Below are 25956 nucleotides of genomic sequence, written 5' to 3'. Positions count from 1 at the left end.
TCCTTTCTATTTTCATTATAAACAAAAATACTATTTATCTGCAATTCTTCATCATTGAATCATAAAAACAATATAAAAACCACACAATCTACACTTGACTTCACTTATGGAAAATTCTTGTGTAAATATTATGAAAAATTATTAAATATTGGCCCAAAGATTCGAAATAAAAGAAATATTTTCAATGCAAAATCAAGCAAAGTTAAGAATAGAGACAATAAATCATATTATACATGTAAATAAAATTTAAACACAATTTTTCAAAAATTTGTCAATTTAAAAATTAAAATATGAAACGTGCCAATATAGTAAGAGGTCAATGTTTGAGTTTAAGGTAAACATTTAAAGAAAAATTTTATGAATTTTAAAGAAATTAATTTAAAGAATTAAATTTTTATGAAAACATTTTGAAAATTAATGTTTTAATTTTAGGCCTCAAGGTAGCAGTAAAATGGATCGTTATGAGAAATTAAGCCGTTTGGGTGAAGGTTCCTATGGAGTGGTTTATAAATGTCGTGATCGGGAAACGGGCCAGCTGGTGGCGGTCAAAAGATTTGTAGAGTCAGAAGATGATCCTGCCATTAGAAAAATAGCTTTAAGAGAAATACGTTTGTTAAAGGTAAGAAATTTAAAATTAAATTAATTTAAATTTACTCCTAAAATCACCCTTTTAATGTTAAATAAAAATATCCCCCCTAAAATATGCTACATTTTCAAGTAGCAAATAATAGTGGTTAGCTCCAAAACAAATATTAACTCTTCTGCACTTGCACTCAATCTTTGTTTTTTGTGCAATTTTTTTCTAAAAACTTTTTTTCTTTATTTCCCTACAACTAGAATCTAAAACATCCAAATTTGGTTTCATTACTTGAGGTATTTCGCCGCAAACGTCGTTTACATTTGGTATTTGAATTTTGTGAACTAACGGTGTTGCACGAATTGGAACGTCATCCTCAGGGCTGTCCGGAGCATTTAACAAAACAAATTGTCTATCAAACATTGCAAGGAGTAGCATATTGCCACAAACAAGGCTGCCTGCATCGTGACATCAAACCCGAAATATATTGTTGACAGCGCAGGGACAAGTGAAATTGTGTGATTTTGGTTTTGCTCGTATGTTAAGTGAGTATAAGTGCAAAAAACAAAGAATGAAAACCCCTTTTCTCTTGTAGAAATGTAGTTTTTTTATAACAAAATGTAGATTACAGTTAAATCATAAAACATCACGTTTCGCAACACAACAGCAACTGTTACAAAAACAGAGAAAAACTTTTTTCTATATGTTTTTCATTTTTTCCCTCAAACTTACTAACACACTCTCTCGCACACAGGTCCTGGTGAAAATTATACCGACTATGTTGCTACACGTTGGTATAGAGCTCCCGAACTCCTGGTGGGTGATACACAATATGGCACCCCCGTCGATGTATGGGCTATTGGTTGTCTATTTGCTGAACTAGTACGTGGTGAAGCATTATGGCCTGGACGCAGTGATGTGGATCAATTGTATTTGATACGTAAAACATTGGGGGACCTACTGCCAAGACATATACAGATATTTGGTCAAAATGAATACTTTAAGGTTTGTTGCTTACTGTTTGCTGTTGCCTGTTACTGATGCTAGCAAAAGTCCAATAGCAAGACATCATACTGCTGAATTTGAAACCATGGAAAAAATTCATAACATTTATTTTTTTTTATTCTATCTTTTCTTTTCAATATATACAGGGCATCACTTTGCCAGTGCCACCCAACTTAGAGCCATTAGAAGAGAAAATGCCAGCAAAGTCTTTACAAAATCCTTTAACAATAGATTTTTTAAAGGTAAAAAATTTAAATATAAACGAATATGAAAAAAACATTTAAGAAGTGGACAAGAAAGAATTTTAAACTATTGAAGAAATTGAAACTTAAACAGAAACAGATATATGTATAAATACTAATTAACTTCTGATAATTAGCCTGGTCCATAGCTTAGGCTATAGTCAAATCGAGGCTACAGTCTATACTTTAAAGTAGTCTATAAACTAAACTTTAGTCTAGACCAGTCTATAGTCTAATCAATAGTATATTCTAAGGTCTATTCCATATTCTAATCTATAGTCTAGTCTATAGTCTAGTCTATAGTCTAGTCTAGTCTATAGTCTAGTCTATTAGTCTGAGTCTATCGTCTAGTCTATAGTCTATATCTAGTCTATAGTCTAGTCTAGCTAGTCTAGTCTAGTCTATAGTCTAGTATAGTAGTCTAGTCTAGTCTATAGTCTGTCTATAGTCTAGTCTATAGTCTAGTCTATAGTCTAGTCTATAGTCTAGTCTATAGTCTAGTCTATAGTCTAGTCTATAGTCAGTCTATAGTCTAGTCTATAGTCTAGTCTATAGTCTAGTCTATAGTCTAGTCTATAGTCTAGTCTATAGTCTAGTCTATAGTCTAGTCTATAGTCTAGTCTATAGTCTAGTCTATAGTCTAGTCTATAGTCTAGTCTATAGTCTAGTCTATAGTCTAGTCTATAGTCTAGTCTATAGTCTAGTCTATAGTCTAGTCTATAGTCTAGTCTATAGTCTAGTCTATAGTCTAGTCTATAGTCTAGTCTATAGTCTAGTCTATAGTCTAGTCTATAGTCTAGTCTATAGTCTAGTCTATAGTCTAGTCTATAGTCTAGTCTATAGTCTAGTCTATAGTCTACTCTATAGTCTAGTCTATAGTCTAGTCTATAGTCTAGTCTATAGTCTAGTCTATAGTCTAGTCTATAGTCTAGTCTATAGTCTAGTCTATAGTCTAGTCTATATCTAGTCTATAGTCTAGTCTATAGTTCTAGTCTATAGTCTAGTCTATAGTCTAGTCTATAGTCTAGTCTATAGTCTAGTCTATAGTCTAGTCTATAGTCTAGTCTATAGTCTAGTCTATAGTCTAGTCTATAGTCTAGTCTATAGTCTAGTCTATAGTCTAGTCTATAGTCTAGTCTTAGTCTAGTCTATAGTCTAGTCTATAGTCTAGTCTAGTCTAGTCTATAGTCTAGTCTATAGTCTAGTCTATAGTCTAGTCTATAGTCTAGTCTATATTCTATAGTCTAGTCTATAGTCTGTCTATAGTCTAGTCTATAGTCTAGTCTATAGTCTAGTCTATAGTCTAGTCTATAGTCTAGTCTATAGTCTAGTCTAGTCTAGTCTATAGTCTAGTCTATAGTCTAGTCTATAGTCTAGTCTATAGTCTAGTCTATAGTCTAGTCTATAGTCTAGTCTATAGTCTAGTCTATAGTCTAGTCTATAGTCTAGTCTATAGTCTAGTCTATAGTCTAGTCTATAGTCTAGTCTATAGTCTAGTCTATAGTCTAGTCTATAGTCTAGTCTATAGTCTAGTCTATAGTCTATATAGTCTAGTCTATAGTCTAGTCTATAGTCTAGTCTATAGTCTAGTCTATAGTCTAGTCTATAGTCTAGTCTATAGTCTAGTCTATAGTCTAGTGTATAGTCTATAGTCTAGTCTATAGTCTAGTGTATAGTCTAGTCTATAGTCTAGTCTATAGTCTAGTGTATAGTCTAGTCTATAGTCTAGTCTATAGTTTAGTCTATAGTCTAGTCTATAGTCTAGTCTATAGTCTAGTCTATAGTCTAGTCTGTAGTCTATAGTCTAGTCTAGTCTAGTCTATAGTCTAGTCTAGTCTAGTCTATAGTCTAGTCTATAGTCTAGTCTATAGTCTAGTCTATAGTCTAGTCTACAGTCATAGTCTAGTCTATAGTCTAGTCTATAGTCTAGTCTATAGTCTAGTCTATAGTCTAGTCTATAGTCTAGTTTTGTCTATAGTCTAGTTTTGTCTATAGTCTAGTTTTGTCTATAGCCTAGTCTATATTCAAATTTATAGTCCAGTATTCTTTAGTCATCTTAACTAGTATTTGTATGAGTTCTTAAATTTAACCACTTTTTTTTCTTTTCCCCACAGAAATGTTTGGACAAAGATCCTGCCAAACGTTGGTCTTGTGAAAAACTTATCAAACACTCCTACTTTGACGACTACATTGCCAAACAACGTGAACTGGAAAGTCTCAATAGTTTAGAAGCAGCCAATATACGACAACAGCAACAGCTCTTACAGCAACACATGTTGCAACAACAACATTTACAACAACAGCAACAAGCACAACAATCACTATTGCAGACATCACAGGCAGCAGCACAAGCAGCTGCTGCAGCAGCAGTAGCAGGCAGAGATAAATCAAAGGTAAATAGAAAATTTATGTGTTAAGTACGCATTGACGTATGATTAATATTAGAGCAGGAATATTAATCATAAGTTATAGGTGGTACTAAAGAATTATATTTAATATTTATTACTTTTTTTATTTTCTGTTTAGACTTCAAATACCTCCCTTCCTTTATTGCCGTCCAATCATCATCACCACCATAACCAGGATTATGGAAAATTACAGCCACTCAATAAAAATTCCACATTATTTCCAAGAAGTGAACATCATTTACCCACTATTTAGATGATATGTGTAGTTTACAGTTAATAAGATTTTATTTTTATTTTAATGTTTAAATTTAAGAAGAAAAAAATATAAAAATAAAATAATTCTAAAGAAGTGTGTAAAACTAAATGTAATTTAAAGAACTTTTTTTTAATTTTAGAAACTTGTAAATTATATAGGATTTTAATCTGGAACTATAACACAGTACTAAACACAAACAATTAAATCTCTATAAGCTGTGAGTTAATTTCATACTTTCTCTAATATTCTAAAATTATATGTTAATCATACGCCTCCATTGTTTAGCATACCTTTGAATACATGTTAATTTTGATCGTTTTATATATTAACCTGAAATGAAAAGAATATACTTATTGTTTGTTTTCTCATAAATTATAATTTATTATGCCTGGCAATACATTTGTTGGCTTAAATACATAAAATACTGCAACAAAACAAGTATTAAGTATTATATGTCTTCCAGAAAATATGTTTCCATTTTACGTGTTTGTGATTATCAACAATGACATTAACAGAATGGTTATTAAAGGCAACAGTACAGAGAAAAATAATGGCACTTATACATTATAGTTTAGTATACAGTTATAGTCTAGCTATAGTCTAGTTATAGTCTATTTATAGTCTAGTCATAGTCTAGTTATAGTCTAGTTATAGTCTAGTTATAGTCTAGTCATAATCTAGTCATAGTCTAGTCATAGTCTAGTCATAGTCTAGTCATAGTCTAGTCATAGTCTAGTCATAGTCTAGTCATAGTCTAGTCATAGTCTAGTAGTCTAGTCATAGTAGTCATAGTCTAGTCATAGTCTAGTCATAGTCTAGTCATAGTCTAGTCATAGTCTAGTCATAGTCTAGTATAGTCATAGTAGTCATAGTCTAGTCATAGTCTAGTCATAGTCTAGTCATAGTCTAGTCATAGTCTAGTCATAGTCTAGTCATAGTCTAGTCATAGTCTAGTCATAGTCTAGTCATAGTCTAGTCATAGTCTAGTCAAGTCTAGTCATAGTCTAGTCATAGTCTAGTCATAGTCTAGTCATAGTCTAGTCATAGTCTAGTCATAGTCTAGTCATAGTCTAGTCATAGTCTAGTCATAGTCTAGTAGTCAGTCTAGTCATAGTCTAGTCATAGTCTAGTCATAGTCTAGTCATAGTCTAGTCATAGTCTAGTCATAGTCTAGTCATAGTCTAGTCATAGTCTAGTCATAGTCTAGTCATAGTCTAGTCATAGTCTAGTCATAGTCTAGTCTAGTCATAGTTAGTCATAAGTCTAGTCATAGTCTAGTCATAGGTCTATTTCTAGTCTAGTCCATTCGTCTAGTAGCTTAGTCTAGTTAGCATAGTCTAGTCATAGTCTAGTTCATAGTCTAGTCATAGTCTAGTTCATATAGTCTAGTCATCGTCTAGTCATAGTCTAGTCATTAGTCTAGGTCATAGTCTAGTCATTAGTCTAGTCATAAGGTCTAAGTCATAGTCTAGTCATAGTCTAGTATAGTCTAGTCATAGTCTAGTCAAGTCTTGTCATAGCCTAGTCGTAGACTATGATATTCAAAGACATTTCATATATTCCTGTCTATTCATATCAAGTCATAATCCAGTCTAATCATTGTCTGATAATAGCATTTATACATATATTTCAAACAATTCTTCTAGTTGTTGCGCATTTTTCTGTCTCTTCTATAAAAACGAGTCATGACTTTTTTATTCAAATGTGCACGAAACAAACACTTTCCTCTTTTTTCTCATCCTTTCAACAACCAGCAAAACTAAGAATACCCGTTTCTCTCTCTCACATCTAGATATTGTCAGCATGTTGTTACGATGTTTGTATTGCCATAAAATGGCACGTGTCCCAATGTAACTAGAATTTTTTTAAGGAAAAACTGTACTAGGCCTAAGTACATACAAGTTAAGAAATATAAGACAAAAAAATAGCTTACCGAAAAAACAACAAATTAAGCATAATACGTGCCTCAGAAAAAATATTGTTTTTAGCAAGAAAAAAATATTTTTTTGAAAAATACATAACATGTAAACCAAATACATTTTCTCAGCTAATGAAGTAAACAATTGCGTAAACCAGTAAACGATTTATAAACAACAGGTGAACAATCAAATGAATTTGGAAACAAACAAAAAATTAACCTCATAATCGGGTGCAAAGACGTCAAATACTTTAAAGGAGGTATTAGTAAAAGAGCAATTAAAGATATTAGTTGTGTTTGTAATACACAGTACTTATGTCTCCATTACCGTGACAATTACGAAATTCGGAAATAGGATTAAATTTTTAAATAATTTTAAAATCTTTAAAATTGTTTATTGAGGAATACAAAATTATGCAACTCACGAAGTAAATAAGTACTAAACAGAATATAGACTATGACTAGACTATGACTAGACTATGACTAGACTATGACTAGACTATGACTAGACTATGACTAGACTATGACTAGACTATGACTAGACTATGACTAGACTATGACTAGACTATGACTAGACTATGACTAGACTATGACTAGACTATGACTAGACTATGACTAGACTATGAAGACTAGACTAGACTAGACTAGACTATGACTGACTATGACTATGACTAGACTATGACTAGACTATGACTAGACTATGACTAGACTATGACTAGACTATGACTAGACTATGACTAGACTATGACTAGACTATGACTAGACTATGACTAGACTATGACTAGACTATGACTAGACTATGACTAGACTATGACTAGACTATGACTAGACTATGACTAGACTATGACTAGACTAGACTAGACTATGACTAGAATGACTAGACTATGACTAGACTATGACTAGACTATGACTAGACTATGACTAGACTATGACTAGACTATGACTAGACTATGACTAGACTATGACTAGACTGACTAGACTATGACTAGACTATGACTAGACTATGACTAGACTATGACTAGACTATGACTAGACTATGACTAGACTATGACTAGACTATGACTAGACTAGACTAGACTATGACTAGACTGACTAGACTATGACTAGACTATGACTAGACTATGACTAGACTATGACTAGACTATGACTAGACTATGACTAGACTATGACTAGACTATGACTAGACTATGACTAGACTATGACTAGACTATGACTAGACTATGACTAGACTATGACTAGACTATGACTAGACTAGATGACTATAGACTATATGACTAGACTATGACTAGACTATGACTAGACTATGACTAGACTATGACTAGACTATGACTAGACTATGACTAGACTATGACTAGACTATGACTAGACTATGACTAGACTATGACTAGACTATGACTAGACTATGACTAGACTATGACTAGACTATGACTAGACTATGACTAGACTATGACTAGACTATGACTAGACTATGACTAGACTATGACTAGACTATGACTAGACTATGACTAGACTATGACTAGACTATGACTAGACTATGACTAGACTATGACTAGACTATGACTAGACTATGACTAGACTATGACTAGACTATGACTAGACTATGACTAGATATGACTAGACTATGACTAGACTATGACTAGACTATGACTAGACTATAAATTAGACCATAAACTAGACCATAAACTAGACCATAAACTAGACTATAAGCTAGACTATAAGCTAGACTATAAACTAGACTATAACCTAGACTATAAACTAGACTATAAACTAGACTATAAACTAGATATAAACTAGACTATAAACTAGACTATAAACTAGACTAAAACTAGACTATAACTAGACTATAAACTAGACTATAAACTAGACTATAAACTAGACTATAAACTAGACTATAACTAGACTATAAATAGACTATAAACTAGACTATAAACTAGACTATAAACTAGACTATAAACTGGACTATAATCTAGACTATAAACTAGACTATAAACTAGACTATAAACTAGACTATAAACTAGACTATAAACTAGACTATAAACTAGACTATAAACTAGACTATAAACTATACTATAAACTAGACTATAAACTAGACTTAAACTAGACTATAAACTAGACTTTAAACTAGACTATAAACTAGACTATTGTTGTATTCATTTTCAAAGTTATTAATTTATGCTTGATGTAGAGCCATCTATGGTCTAAATTATGAACTATTTGTAAAAAAAGCTTGAAGCTTTAATATTAAGCTTTTACAAAAGTCATGTTAATTAAATGGTTTATACATAAACAAAATATTTATAGAAGATTTATAAAAATTATTTTACTCATTTAATTTGTCAAGAGAATTTCAAATAGTTTTATAAATTTTGTTTATATTTGAAAATAAGTATTTACTTTAGATGCGTTAAATATGTTTTAGTTTATTTGGTAAATATGTTTAGTTTAAATGTGTGTTAAATACTTTAACAATTTGTTCAACATTTCCTGCAACAATGTGTCTTCAGCATTTTCTGCATATCATTCTATATTTTATGTAGCTTCCATTACATTGACTTTTAAAGACGGAAATGTCTTACAACATGTTTTGCATAAATTGCAATAGAATTTTCTTGTTTAAGCTTTACTTTCCTTCGTTTTTTTTTTTTTTTTTTTTTTTTTTTGTATTTTTTCCTTTAGCATTTTTCATGGCATCTTAAGCAATTCAATGTGTAACAATAAAACTTAAATTGCTTACAATAATATAAAAAGAATTGCATTTTTCCGAGAGGGAGATAGAGGGAAAAAATACAGAATTTTTCTGTTGAAATTTGTAACAAGAATATTTTAACGACATTGTCAATTGGCTTGGCAAATGTGTTTATGGATATAAAATATGTCTGTAACGATTTGAAATAATAGTGAAAAGAATGTAGAATTATAGAGATTACAAATGTTTGCAAAAAGGATTTCATGTGTTAAAGGATAATATGTAAAGGATTTAGAATATCATTTATTGATTTTCTTTAAAAGAACTTCGATATCTAAAAATTTTTAAAGTTACCAAATATATTTAAAAACAAATATGCTAATACGTATGATTAACATTTAGTTTTCACTTAATATTAAATATCACTCATACGCCTTTTATTCTCTTTGTTTTAATATGTCAAGGTTTAACTAGTCATCAAAACTGTTTGTTGGTTTTGACACCACAAACCTTGAACTAATTTTCGAAACAAAGACATGCAAAAACATGCACTAAATTTATGACGTTTTTATAAAGAGTCAAACAAAAAAGAACAATACAATAGAGAGTAAAAGTAACATTTTCAAACAACCACAAAAACCCATTTTGTGGTAAAAATTCATGCCTGTTGATGAATTCACTGACCAAAGTAATATTCCAGAGATATTTTATTTTTTTTTTTTTTTTTTTTTTGTATTGTAATCATTTCATTCATATATTTTATGGTCAACTAAAACATTTTTCATGTCCATTTCATTTCTACATATTATTTATACTCTATACACTTTACAGTATTCCAGCGCCCTAACAGATCTTTATCATTTAGTTAATTGTTTGTTGCCTGTAAAAACAAAAACTAAACATTTCTAAACGAATCAAATGTATCGATTTCATGGTTTGTCTTTTAAATGAAAACTACACAATTATTAGTTGTATTTATTATTTCCACAGCCGTTGTTTGTATTTTTCATCAAAAGAGCAAAATAGAAAAATAATTAAAAAAAAGATAATATTTTATACAATTGGCAAAATGTAGTTTATATTTACAAAAACTTTAATTAAGCATAATTTTTTTACTAAATTTGTTAAAAATAAATTAAAAAACTATTTTCACAATCATGGCCATGCTGTGGATGGAAACCTACTTTTTGTACTGTTCTGTGCGTTTAGGTGTTATGGCCATTTCTATTTTGGCATTCGTAAGTAAATAATTGTTAAAAAAATCAATATATTATGGAAATGATTAATCAATTACTATAAATGAAAATTTGCAACTGAACTAATTAGATTCGAACCATAACTGAACTAGAAATGAATTAGAACTGAACTAGAACTGAACTAGAACTGAACTAGAACTGAACTAGAACTGAACTAGAACTGAACTAGAACTGAACTAGAACTGAACTAGAACTGAACTAGAACTGAACTAGAACTGAACTAGAACTGAACTAGAACTGAACTAGAACTGAACTAGAACTGAACTAGAACTGAACTAGAACTGAACTAGAACTGAACTAGAACTGAACTAGAACTGAACTAGAACTGAACTAGAACTGAACTAGAACTGAACTAGAACTGAACTAGAACTGAACTAGAACTGAACTAGAACTGAACTAGAACTGAACTAGAACTGAACTAGAACTGAACTAGAACTGAACTACTGAACTAGAACTGAACTAGAACTGAACTAGAACTGAACTAGAACTGAACTAGAACTGAACTAGAACTGAACTAGAACTGAACTAGAACTGAACTAGAACTGAACTAGAACTGAACTAGAACTGAACTAGAACTGAACTAGAACTGAACTAGAACTGAACTAGAACTGAACTAGAACTGAACTAGAACTGAACTAGAACTGAACTAGAACTGAACTAGAACTGAACTAGAACTGAACTAGAACTGAACTAGAACTGAACTAGAACTGAACTAGAACTGAACTAGAACTGAACTAGAACTGAACTAGAACTGAACTAGAACAGAACTAGAACTGAACTAGAACTGAACTAGAACTGAACTAGACTGACTAGACTGAACTAGAACTGAACTAGAACTGAACTAGAACTGAACTAGAACTGAACTAGAACTGAACTAGAACTGAACTAGAACTGAACTAGAACTGGACTAGAACTGAACTAGAACTGAACTAGAACTGAACTAGAACTGAACTGAACTAGAACTGAACTGAACTAGAACTGAACTAGAACTGAACTAGAACTGAACTAGAACTGAACTAGAACTGAACTAGAACTGAACTAGAACTGAACTAGAACTGAACTAGAACTGAACTAGAACTGAACTAGAACTGAACTAGAACTGAACTAGAACTGAACTAGAACTGAACTAGAACTGAACTAGAACTGAACTAGAACTGAACTAGAACTGAACTAGAACTGAACTAGAACTGAACTAGAACTGAACTAGAACTGAACTAGAACTGAACTAGAACTGAACTAGAACTGAACTAGAACTGAACTAGAACTGAACTAGAACTGAACTAGAACTGAACTAGAACTGAACTAGAACTGAACTAGAACTGAACTAGAACTGAACTAGAACTGAACTAGAACTGAACTAGAACTGAACTAGAACTGAACTAGAACTGAACTAGAACTGAACTAGAACTGAACTAGAACTGAACTAGAACTGAACTAGAACTGAACTGAACTAGAACTGAACTAGAACTGAACTAGAACTGAACTAGAACTGAACTAGAACTGAACTAGAACTGAACTAGAACTGAACTAGAACTGAACTAGAACTGAACTAGAACTGAACTAGAACTGAACTAGAACTGAACTAGAACTGAACTAGAACTGAACTAGAACTGAACTAGAACTGAACTAGAACTGAACTAGAACTGAACTAGAACTGAACTAGAACTGAACTAGAACTGAACTAGAACTGAACTAGAACTGAACTAGAACTGAACTAGAACTGAACTAGAACTGAACTAGAACTGAACTAGAACTGAACTAGAACTGAACTAGAACTGAACTAGAACTGAACTAGAACTGAACTAGAACTGAACTAGAACTGAACTAGAACTGAACTAGAACTGAACTAGAACTGAACTAGAACTGAACTAGAACTGAACTAGAACTGAACTATGAACTAGAACTGAACTAGAACTGAACTAGAACTGAACTAGAACTGAACTAGAACTGAACTAGAACTGAACTAGAACTGAACTAGAACTGAACTAGAACTGAACTAGAACTGAACTTGAACTGAACTAGAACTGAACTAGAACTGAACTAGAACTGAACTAGAACTGAACTAGAACTGAACTAGAACTGAACTAGAACTGAACTAGAACTGAACTAGAACTGAACTAGAACTGAACTAGAACTGAACTAGAACTGAACTAGAACTGAACTAGAACTGAACTAGAACTGAACTAGAACTGAACTAGAACTGAACTAGAACTAGAACTGAACTAGAACTGAACTAGAACTGAACTAGAACTGAACTAGAACTGAACTAGAACTGAACTAGAACTGAACTAGAACTGAACTAGAACTGAACTAGAACTGAACTAGAACTGAACTAGAACTGAACTAGAACTGAACTAGAACTGAACTAGAACTGAACTAGAACTGAACTAGAACTGAACTAGAACTGAACTAGACTGAACTAGAACTGAACTAGAACTGAACTAGAACTGACTAGACTGAACTAGAACTGAACTAGAACTGAACTAGAACTGAACTAGAACTGAACTAGAACTGAACTAGAACTGAACTAGAACTGAACTAGAACTGAACTAGAACTGAACTAGAACTGAACTAGAAACTGAACTAGAACTGAAAAGAACTGAACTAGAACTAAACTAGAACTGAACTAGAACTGAACTAGAACTGAACTAGAACTGAACTAGAACTGAACTAGAACTGAACTAGAACTGAACTAGAACTGAACTAGAACTGAACTAGAACTGAACTAGAACTGAACTAGAACTGAACTAGAATGAACTAGAAAACTGAACTAGAACTGAACTAGAACTGAACTAGAACTGAACTAGAACTGAACTAGAACTGAACTAGAACTGAACTAAAACTAAACTAGAACTGAACTAGAACTGAAACCTTAAATTAATTTTCAATCATTTCAAAAAAAATCCTATTCCTTTCAGATTTCTCTTTTCATACCATCAATATTATTCTTTGTCATGGGCGCAGCAGTATTGGAACCAATTTTAAAACTTTTTACCGACGATGAACACTTTAGTAAACATCCAATTGTTTTAGCATTTACTGATAAAGTAGAAATGGTAAGCAAAACTTTTGTGTCAATTAAAAATAATTATTCATCATCGAGAAATGAGCCATTGATTAAGAGTGAAATTAATAATTACCTGCATAATTTTTATTAACAATTTTAAATTGTTCCCGTCATTTTAGATGCCAACAAGCTGATGGTACTATTTCAATTATATTTCTTTGCACATATGACGGCAAGTGTTTTAGCATTTTACGGCGCGTTTAAAGGTATTGTATTAATTTACGTTATGACTGGAAAATATGTATTTTATTAGCTAAATGAAAACAACATCTGTTTATGTAACTAAAATATATTGAGTGTAAATAGAGACAACTATTGACAGCTTTTACAAGACTAGAGCAGAACTAGAACAGAACTAGAACAGAACTAGAACAGAACTAGAACAGAACTAGAACAGAACTAGAACAGAACTAGAACAGAACTAGAACAGAACTAGAACAGAACTAGAACAGAACTAGAACAGAACTAGAACAGAACTTGAACAGAACTAGAACAGAACTAGAACAGAACTAGAACAGAACTAGAACAGAACTAGAACAGAACTAGAACAGAACTAGAACAGAACTAGAACAGAACTAGAACAGAACTAGAACAGAACTAGAACAGAACTAGAACAGAACTAGAACAGAACTAGAACAGAACTAGAACAGAACTAGAACAGAACTAGAACAGAACTAGAACAGAACTAGAACAGAACTAGAACAGAACTAGAACAGAACTAGAACAGAACTAGAACAGAACTAGAACAGAACTAGAACAGAACTAGAACAGAACTAAAACAGAACTAGAACAGAACTAGAACAGAACTAGAACAGAACTAGAACAGAACTAGAACAGAACTAGAACAGAACTAGAACAGAACTAGAACAGAACTAGAACAGAACTAGAACAGAACTAGAACAGAACTAGAACAGAACTAGAACAGAACTAGAGCAGAACTAGAGCAGAACTAGAACAGAACTAGAACAGAACTAGAACAGAACTAGAACAGAACTAGAACAGAACTAGAACAGAACTAGAACAGAACTAGAACAGAACTAGAACAGAACTAGAACAGAACTAGAACAGAACTAGAACAGAACTAGAACAGAACTAGAACAGAACTAGAACAGAACTAGAACAGAACTAGAACAGAACTAGAACAGAACTAGAACAGAACTAGAACAGAACTAGAACAGAACTAGAACAGAACTAGAACAGAACTAGAACAGAACTAGAACTAGAACAGAACTAGAACAGAACTAGAACAGAACTAGAACAGAACTAGAACAGAACTAGAACAGAACTAGAACAGAACTAGAACAGAACTAGAACAGAACTAGAACAGAACTAGAACAGAACTAGAACAGAACTAGAACAGAACTAGAACAGAACTAGAACAGAACTAGAACAGAACTAGAACAGAACTAGAACAGAACTAGAACAGAACTAGAACAGAACTAGAACAGAACTAGAACAGAACTAGAACAGAACTAGAACAGAACTAGAACAGAACTAGAACAGAACTAGAACAGAACTAGAACAGAACTAGAACAGAACTAGAACAGAACTAGAACAGAACTAGAACAGAACTAGAACAGAACTAGAACAGAACTAGAACAGAACTAGAACAGAACTAGAACAGAACTAGAACAGAACTAGAACAGAACTAGAACAGAACTAGAACAGAACTAGAACAGAACTAGAACAGAACTAGAACAGAACTAGAACAGAACTAGAACAGAACTAGAACAGAACTAGAACAGAACTAAAACAGAACTAGAACAGAACTAGAACAGAACTAGAACAGAAAAACTAGAACAGAACTAGAACAGAACTAGAACAGAACTAGAACAGAACTAGAACAGAACTAGAACAGAACTAGAACAGAACTAGAACAGAACTAGAACAGAACTGGAACAGAACAGAACAGAACTAAAAAAGAACTAGATCGTAAATAGAACTAATTTTCAATGTTTCTTTGCAGCTTAAAAAGTACTTCCTTTTGCCGTTGATCTTTTTTGAATTCTGTCGCGTTATCTATTGTCTGGCTTGTCATATTTTACTTATGACAGTTTCTAAAAGTCGTCTAAATCTTGGTATGTTAATAACCACCACATTGGCTGGAGGTTTCCTAATACGTAAGTCGTATTTTCTTAGCATTAATAGTTTTATATGTTTTATACAAATATTATTTATTCAAGTTTTTCTTGGCTACAATTGGGCCACCTGTGTGGCTTTATATCAAATCATCACCCTTATTAATAGTGAACGTTATAAGGCCTTATATGGAGATGATCCCTTCAAGCCGCTAATACCCAAAACCTATAATCCTATGGTTACCGAAAATGTCCATGTTCTAATAACACCCAATAGTCATGATATTGATGAACAGAAAAAACGTAATGCTTTATTAAATGCCGCTAACCGAAACGTCAACAACAGCCGCAACCCATAATTTCGGTGTTGCCAATAGATTATTTGGAAAATAATTTAAATTCCAATAGGAATAATGTAAAATGGAAAGAAAGTCAATGGCCTACTACTACGGTGCAAACACCACCAGAATCACAACGTTATCCGCCGCCCACAGGTTATAATACCTCTCAAAGACGTAATGAAAATAGCTTCAAAGTTAATTATAATAATTGGCAATGGTCGGAATTGGCACCGGCGGTATCAGCTAGAAATAAGAAAAATATTTATATGGGTTCAAGATGGAATTATTAAAGAGAGAGAGAGAGAGGGAAAGATGATTTAGTTAGATTTTATAATACATACTTATTTAATAAAGGAGTTCATGTAATGCCCAACTTTTTCGTTGTTTATCTGTTTACTAATAAAATTCTATAAATTACATTGTTTACCTTGGGTAAATAATTACAATTTTTATTCTTCTACATTTGTTTTAAGAATCATTATTCAGTATTCTTCTTTTCAATATTAAAACACAATTTTACCTATTGTTTACATAATGTAACAAATGATATTAATTTACACTTTTAATGTAAAATTTTAATTGTTAGCTAAATTCTCATATTATTTATTAATTTGCATTGTTTACACTTTATTTACATTATTCTACGCTCCTTCACTCTACCCTCCTACACATGGCATTCATTATTTTGACCATACAATACCTCATATTCGGGTATAATCTTAAAATGTATAATTCCATTCATTTCTTTTACATACATTTGGGTCCCATTCGATTTTGTTTTAGGCTTTTTAATACCGGGAGCATGTACCAGAAAAGCTGGATGTAAAACATGATATTCATAGTCCATCAAACACATGGCATAATTCTGTATACGCTTATCCGATTTACCCTCCCAGGTAACGCGTTCATCGAAAATCGGCTCATTGTTATCGCTTATATAGAATGGTTCCCAGTACTTAAATTTATCATAACGTTTACCCACTGTAAATACTTCTAATGACTCGCTGTTGCTGGCCTCCAGCCACTCTTTATGCTTCGGTACCAAATGACAATTCGAACAGATATATTTATGAAATGGTACCGCCATCGATGTATTTAACATTCTCTTCAAATCTGCCTTATTATCGGGTAGGGTGGCATTATATTGCACCTCAAAAACAGGCAGGACGAAAACTTTAGGTTTATCACCTTCCAAAACTGCCGTACGATTGTTGCCGACCATTTCCAGAAATTTTTCCACCAAACCTAAACTGGGATATAGTTCTATATCGCAGGCGAAAACAAAATATGTATTAGCTGCTTTACGCGCTATATTACGACCCACATTTATGGGATATGTTAGATTTTTTTTCGTCTTATACATTTCCAACCGATTAACATTTAGATAGGGTGCTTGCGGTTCACAATCGTAGGCCCATTCTAAGGCCTCATCTTCATTTTTGGCTATAAATCTGGGAAGATGATTCTGGGGAAGTACATATGAAATGTGACATAGTCGTTTATCATTTCACTTTCGGCAAACAATTGAGAACGTGTAATATGGAGTTCCATGGTGGCAGTGTAATCATCGCGGGAGCATAAAGGGCAAAACTAACGGGACCGGCCCAACGGCAAAAGCGAAGATAGGGTGCTAGACTATAGTATAGACTAGACTATCGGACTAGACTATAGGACTAGAGTATGGACTACGACTATGGGACTAGACTATGGACTAGACTATCAGACTGACTATAGACCAGACTATAGACTAGACTATAGACTAGACTATTACTAGATTTAACTAACTAAGACTAGACTATAGACTATATTATAGACTAATTAGACTATACGATAGACTAGACTATAGACTAGACTATAGACTAGACTATAGACCTATACTATAGAAGACTATAGACTAGACTACAGACTGGACTATAGACTAGACTATAGACTAGACTATAGACTAGACTATAGACTAGACTATAGACTAGACTATAGACTAGACTATAGACTAGACTATAGACTAGACTATAGACTAGACTATAGACTAGACTATAGACTAGACTATAGACTAGACTATAGACTAGACTATAGACTAGACTATAGACTAGACTATAGACTAGACTATAGACTAGACTATAGACTAGACTATAGACTAGACTATAGACTAGACTAGACTAGACTATAGACTAGACTATAGACTAGACTATAGACTAGACTATAGACTAGACTATAGACTAGACTATAGACTAGACTATAGACTAGACTATAGACTAGACTATAGACTAGACTATGACTAGACTATAGACTAGACTATAGACTAGACTATAGACTAGACTATAGACTAGACTATAGACTAGATATAGACTAGACTATAGAAGACTAGAAGACTATAGACTAGACTAGACTAAGACTAGACTATAGACTAGACTATAGACTAGACTATAGACTAGACTATAGACTAGACTATAGACTGACTAGACTAGACTATAGACTAGACTATAGACTAGACTATAGACTAGACTATAGACTAGACTCTAGACTAGGACTATAGGACTAGACTATAGACTTAGACTATAGACCTAGACTATAGACTAGACTATAGACTAGACTATAGACTAGACTATAGTAATAGACTATAGACTAGACTATAGACTAGACTATAGACTAGACTAAGACTAGACTATAGACTAGACTATAGACTAGACTATAGACTAGACTATAGACTAGACTATAGACTAGACTATAGACTAGACTATAGACTAGACTATAGACTAGACCTATAGACTAGACTATAGACTAGACTATAGACTAGACCTATAGACTAGACTATAGACTAGACTATAGACTAGACTATAGACTAGACTATAGACTAGACTATAGACTAGACTATAGACTAGACTATAGACTAGACTATAGACTAGACTATAGACTAGACTATAGACTAGACTATAGACTAGACTAACTAGACTATAGACTAGACTATAGACTAGACTATAGACTAGACTATAGACTAGACTATAGACTAGACTATAGACTAGACTATAGACTAGACTATAGACTAGACTATAGACTAGACTATAGACTAGACTATAGACTAGACTATAGACTAGACTATAGACTAGACTATAGACTAGACTATAGACTAGACTATAGACTAGACTATAGACTAGACTATAGACTAGACTATAGACTAGACTATAGACTAGACTATAGACTAGACTATAGACTAGACTATAGACTAGACTATAGACTAGACTATAGACTAGACTATAGACTAGACTATAGACTAGACTATAGACTAGACTATAGACTAGACTATAGACTAGACTATAGACTAGACTATAGACTAGACTATAGACTAGACTATAGACTAGACTATAGACTAGACTATAGACTAGACTATAGACTAGACTATAGACTAGACTATAGACTAGACTATAGACTAGACTATGATAGACTATAGACTAGACTATAGACTAGACTATAGACTAGACTATAGACTAGACTATAGACTAGACTATAGACTAGACTATAGACTAGACTATAGACTAGACTACAGACTAGACTATAGACTAGACTATAAGCTAGACTCTACTTTAATTAAATGTCCTCATTATTCATAACAAATTTTCTTACCGCTTCACAACTGTTGGCAAATGCTGCATAAACGTATAATCACCATGAGTTGTGTAAGTAATCGATTCGCCACAACCTATTTCCATACTACGACGACCACGTATATAATTTTTGATCAACCAATATTGACCATAATCTAACTTTTCCATGTGCAACGGAGCATCAAGACAATTTAAGATATTTTTCAGTTTGATTTTTAAAGGCAACTCAGTGGTTATGAGCTTATTAGTGGCCTGATATGCCTCTTTTATATCTGTTTTATCAGGTATTATCACTGCCTGAGACTGATGCAGTTTAAGGTGGGGTGGAGTGATTCGCGCACTTATATAATTATTTCTTGATTTTTGGTATGCTAGCATTAAGACTACACAAAATAATGCTATTAACGTCATGAAGCTAAAAATCTCTAGATGTTTGCGCATCTGGCGGACTGACATTTTGTATTTGTTTTTAGCGATATACTGATAAGTTTTACAATAAAATTTAGAGCAAATTTTTATAAAATTAAAAAAAACTGTTTAATTTATTTTATTGATTATTTTACATTTTTATGAGTTTTTTTCCGCTATTTTAGTTACGTTTCAAATAAAGTTCGATTTTCAACTAACTTTAAAGTTATCATTGCTCTACATTATTTTCTAAACATTCGCAATTGTTTAAATAATATGTCCAATACTTTAGTTATTATTTAACAAATAATGAGTGCAGAAATGAAGGTAACTAACTCCATTGCCTTTTTCAAATACGAAAAAATTTTATTCATATTTTAGTTTTAAAATAGGTATACAAATTTAAATTAAATAATTTTTTCTTAATAGTTAAAAAAATACCATAGATTGCTGCTGTTTACTTTAGGTAAACAATAAAAATTCTTAGTTTCTTTTATAAGATTTATGAGTCATTACTTAAAACAAGTATTTTCAAACTTAAAACTAAGTTTTAGCTATTGTTTACATTATGTAAAAGTAAGGTAAACTATACTTTATTAACAGGTAATATATATATTTTCTTAATTTCTAGTGGTAAACAAATTGTTTACATTTTGTACACTTCATTTACATGAGGTAAAATATTAAGTATAGGTACCAATGAAAATTCTTTACTGTCATTAATTTCTTCTATTATTTTTATATTTCTTTAAAATTTAAATTAATTACATATTTTTTACATTGTTTACTTAAGGTAAAGAATTGTATGTAATCACTTTCTTATGTAAAATTTGTATTATTACATTATTTCCAGATTACTTCAATATTTTACATTGTTTACACTTTGTTTACATCATGTAAACAATTAAAATTGTTCATTTTCAATTGAAAAAATTATTTTTCAAACATGTTAAAATATTTAGTCATATTTATAAATTGTTCACATGATGTAAATTACTGTGTAAACAAGGTAAACTTGTAATCTCTTTTGGAAAAAGCTTTAAGCGATTAATTTACATTGAATAAATATTCAATAAATCATAAATTTTACAAAATTTACATTGTGTAAATAATGTAGATTAGTATTTTACATTTTTAACGTTAAGTAAGGGATCGCAAATTAACTCTAAAATGATTTTATTTAATGTTTAATGATATTTTTTATCAAAATTACAATAAAATACATTGTTTACATAAATTTTATCTTATGTATACAACACAAAATTTCTTTAGAAATCTTTGGCGTCTTATAATTACGACTTTAAATTACTTTTTTAATGTAAAAATTAAATTTTTAGATAGGTTTAATTTATTAATTTACATTGTTTACACTTTATATACTTAAAATACATTGTTTACATAGTTACCATTCCTAATGTAAGCAATACAAAATCACTTTGTATAACTAAAACGTTAATCCCTTCATTAAATTAAAAAATTTTAATTGTTTACATGTTTTTTACAGCATTTACACTATGTAAAGAACAGTTAATTACAACCTGAAATTACTTTTTTAATATAAAATTTCAATTTTTAGATAATTTCTAATTTATCTAATGTAAACAATACAAAACAACATAAAAAACCTAAAGTCTAGGTTTGACTTCAATCTACATTGAAATATTAATTGCTTAAATGTTTTTTTAATTTATTTACATAATGTAAAGAATTAAAAATTGCTTTTTCAATTTAAAATTTAATTTTTTAGATAATTCCTAATATTATTTATTATTATACATTGTTTACACGTTATTTACATTATGTAAACAATAGAAAACATACTTTTTTTCTTAACAAATTGTTCTTTTAAAACATATTACAAAATTATCGCATATTCGTTCATTCTTTACATAAAGTAAATAATTGTGTAAAGATTGTAAAACCATATACAATGATAATTTATTTACATCATGTAAAATTGTGTAAACAATAACGTGTTGTACTAAAATAGGAATTTAAAAAGATTTATTTTAATATTATTTATTATATTAAATAGTTTACATTGTTTACACTGTGTAAAATATACAAAATTTTGTTTTAAAAAAGAACTTAATCGCTGACTTAATATGACTTCTTTTTACACTTTCCTTTAAGGTCCTCTCTACACATCACATCTTTTATTTTCACCATACAACACCAAATATTGTGGCATAATTTTATAAAATATAATTCTATTCATTTCTGCTGCATACTGCATCCTAGTTTGTGCCTCATTCGATTTTGATTTAAACCTTTTAATACCGGGAGCATGTACCAGAAAAGCTGGATGTAAAACATGATATTCATAGTCCATCAAACACATGGCATAATTTTGGATACGTTTATTCGATTGTCCCTCCCAGGTGACACGTTCATCGAATATTGGCTCTTTGTTATCGCTTATATAGAATGGCTCCCATTGCCTAAATTTATCATAGCGCTTACCCACCGTAAATACTACTAATGTCTCGCTGTAGTTTGCCTTAACCCACTCCTTTTGTTTCGGCACCAAATGACAATTCGAACAGACAAATTTATGGAATGGTACCGCCATCGAGTTATTTAACATCTCTTTTAACTCTTTCTTATTATCGGGTAAAGTGGCATTTTTTTGCACCTCAAAAACGGGCAGGACAAAAACTTTAGGTTTATCACCTTTTAAAATCGCCACAGGATTGTTTACAACCATTTCGAGAAACTTATCCACTAAACCCAAACTGGGATATAGTTCTATGTCGCAGGCGAAAATAAAATACGTATTAACTGTTTTGCGCGCAATATTACGACCCACATTTATGGGATATGTTAGATTTTTTATTGTCTTATACATTTCCGAACGATTAACATTTAGATAGGGTGCCTGCAGTTCGCAATCGTACGGCCATTGCAAGGCTTCATCTTCATTTTTAGCTATAAATCTGGGTAGATGATCCTTGGGAAAGTATATGTGGAATGTGACATAGTCACGTATAATTTCACTTTCGGGCAGACAATTAAGGACGTATAATATGGAGTCCATGGTGGCATCGTAATCATCACCGGGAGCATAAATGGCAAAACTAACGGGACCGGACCAACTGGAAAAAGGAAGAAAAGGCTTAAGAGAATTACGAAATTTAAAATTCTAATAGATTAAAGTATTTACTAGACTACAGACTAGACTAGACTATAGACTAGACTAGACTAGACTAGACTAGACTAGACTAGACTAGACTAGACTAGACTAGACCATAGACCATAGACCATAGACCATAGACCATAGACCATAGACCATAGACTATAGACCATAGACTATAGACTAGACTAGACTATAGACTAGACTAGACTATAGACTAGACTATAGACTAGACTATAGACTAGACTAGACTAGACTAGACTAGACTAGACTAGACTAGACTAGACTAGACTAGACTAGACTAGACTAGACTAGACTAGACTAGACTAGACTAGACTAGACTTGACTAGACTAGACTAGACTAGACTAGACTAGACTAGACTAGACTATAGACTAGACTAGACTAGACTAGACTAGACTAGACTAGACTAGACTAGACTAGACTAGACTATAGACTAGACTATAGACTAGACTATAGACTAGACTATAGACTAGACTATAGACTAGACTATAGACTAGACTATAGACTAGACTATAGACTAGACTATAGACTAGACTATAGACTAGACTATAGACTAGACTATAGACTAGACTATAGACTAGACTATAGACTAGACTATAGACTAGACTATAGACTAGACTATGGACTAGACTATAGACTAGACTATAGACTAGACTATAGACTAGACTATAGACTAGACTATAGACTAGACTATAGACTAGACTATAGACTAGACTATAGACTAGACTATAGACTAGACTATAGACTAGACTATAGACTAGACTATAGACTAGACTATAAAACTATAGACTAGACTATAGACTAGACTATAGACTAGACTATAGACTAGACTATAGACTACTATAGACTAGACTATAGACTAGACTATAGACTAGACTATAGACTAGACTATAGACTAGACTATAGACTAGACTATAGACTAGACTATAGACTAGACTATAGACTAGACTATAGACTAGACTATAGACTATAGACTAGACTATAGACTAGACTATAGACTAGACTATAGACTAGACTATAGACTAGACTATAGACTAGACTATAGACTAGACTATAGACTAGACTATAGACTAGACTATAGACTAGACTATAGACTAGACTATAGACTAGACTATAGACTAGACTATAGACTAGACTATAGACTAGACTATAGACTAGACTATAGACTAGACTATAGACTAGACTATAGACTAGACTATAGACTAGACTATAGACTAGACTATAGACTAGACTATAGACTAGACTATAGACTAGACTATAGACTAGACTATAGACTAGACTATAGACTAGACTATAGACTAGACTATAGACTAGACTATAGACTAGACTATAGACTAGACTATAGACTAGACTATAGACTAGACTATAGACTAGACTATAGACTAGACTATAGACTAGACTATAGACTAGACTATAGACTAGACTATAGACTAGACTATAGACTAGACTATAGACTAGACTATAGACTAGACTATAGACTAGACTATAGACTAGACTATAGACTAGACTATAGACTAGACTATAGACTAGACTATAGACTAGACTATAGACTAGACTATAGACTAGACTATAGACTAGACTATAGACTAGACTATAGACTAGACTATAGACTAGACTATAGACTAGACTATAGACTAGACTATAGACTAGACTATAGACTAGACTATAGACTAGACTATAGACTAGACTAACTATAGACTAGACTATAGACTAGACTATAGACTAGACTATAGACTAGACTATAGACTAGACTATAGACTAGACTATAGACTAGACTATAGACTAGACTATAGACTAGACTATAGACTAGACTATAGACTAGACTATAGACTAGACTAGACTATAGACTAGACTATAGACTAGACTATAGACTAGACTATAGACTAGACTATAGACTAGACTATAGACTAGACTATAGACTAGACTATAGACTAGACTATAGACTAGACTATAGACTAGACTATAGACTAGACTATAGACTAGACTATAGACTAGACTATAGACTAGACTATAGACTAGACTATAGACTAGACTATAGACTAGACTATAGACTAGACTATAGACTAGACTATAGACTATAGACTAGACTATAGACTAGACTATAGACTAGACTATAGACTAGACTATAGACTAGACTATAGACTACACTATAGACTACACTATAGACTACACTATAGCCTAGACTATAGGCTAGACTATAGACTAGTTTTAAATTATTTTACTTACCGCTTTACAACTGTTGGTAAGTTCTCCATAAATGTATAGTCACCATTTGTAGTATAAGTAATCGATTCTCCACAGCCCATTTCCATACTACGGACGACCACGTATATAATTTCTGATCAACCAATATTGACCATACTGTAACTTTTCCATGTGCAACGGTGTATCACGACAATTTAAAATATTTTTCAGTTTAGTTTTTAAAGGCAACTCGGTGCTTTTAGGCTGAGTAGTAGACGGACTCTGCACTTTTATATAAGTTTTATCTTGTATCAACACTTCTTGCGACTGATGCTGTTCAAGCGGTGTGATAACTGGTGCAGGTATGTAATTAATCCCTGAATTTTGATAGGATTGTAGAAAGGCTACACAAAATAGTGCTATTAACGTTATGAAGCTAATAATCTCTAGATGTTTGCGACGCAGTAAGGAGCGCATCTGAGTTTGGGAAATCTTACGGAAGGACATTTTTATGTTGATTGGTTATGATTATCACAGTAGAACTTTGATCGAATTTTTGTTTTTTAGTTATAGTTTTATTATAAGTTACTATTTTACATGATCGTGTATTATTTTATTATTTGTTTGATCGCGTGTTCCTTTTCAAATAAACTGCAATTTTCAACCAATTTTAAAATTATTATTACATTTCACTATTTGTTGTTAATTTGAATACTTTTAGTTTAATTTTGCTAAATTACACGTACAAAATATTTCTTAGAATTTTTATTTATTAA

General features: G+C 31.9%; 3 protein-coding genes and 1 pseudogene across 3 annotated transcripts; 2 read left to right on the top strand and 2 right to left on the bottom strand.

Annotated features, from left to right (window-relative positions):
* The first annotated feature begins 256 nt into the window (after positions 1-256).
* Positions 257-4576, top strand: LOC119612927 (cyclin-dependent kinase-like 1). The gene is given in 8 exon segments (XM_037968816.1): positions 257-334; positions 433-619; positions 838-1054; positions 1057-1122; positions 1332-1582; positions 1729-1824; positions 3939-4217; positions 4351-4576. Coding segments are annotated over 8 exon segments (1275 nt in total). The 5' UTR covers positions 257-290; the 3' UTR covers positions 4486-4576.
* A 5507-nt stretch (positions 4577-10083) lies between these two features.
* On the top strand, positions 10084-16139 carry LOC119612929. The gene is given in 6 exon segments (XM_037968818.1): positions 10084-10330; positions 13267-13400; positions 13530-13626; positions 15382-15535; positions 15599-15837; positions 15840-16139. Coding segments are annotated over 6 exon segments (990 nt in total). The 5' UTR covers positions 10084-10249; the 3' UTR covers positions 16125-16139.
* A 177-nt stretch (positions 16140-16316) lies between these two features.
* Positions 16317-20041, bottom strand: LOC119612925 (annotated as a pseudogene).
* Positions 20042-21712: 1671 nt separating this feature from the next.
* LOC119612930 (beta-1,4-glucuronyltransferase 1-like) lies at positions 21713-25739 on the bottom strand. Its single transcript, XM_037968819.1, is given in 3 exon segments — positions 21713-22936; positions 25223-25314; positions 25316-25739. Coding segments are annotated over 3 exon segments (1419 nt in total). The 5' UTR covers positions 25688-25739; the 3' UTR covers positions 21713-21981.
* Between the last annotated feature and the right edge of the window lie 217 nt (positions 25740-25956).

Source organism: Lucilia sericata, unplaced genomic scaffold (genome assembly GCF_015586225.1).
Source record: "Lucilia sericata isolate MDLA Ls3-8-SP2 unplaced genomic scaffold, ASM1558622v1 Contig001875F_arrow, whole genome shotgun sequence".
NCBI lineage: Eukaryota > Metazoa > Arthropoda > Insecta > Diptera > Calliphoridae > Lucilia > Lucilia sericata.
The sequence above is the reverse complement of the archived record's forward strand: the minus strand, read 5'-3'. Positions and strand labels throughout refer to the sequence as shown.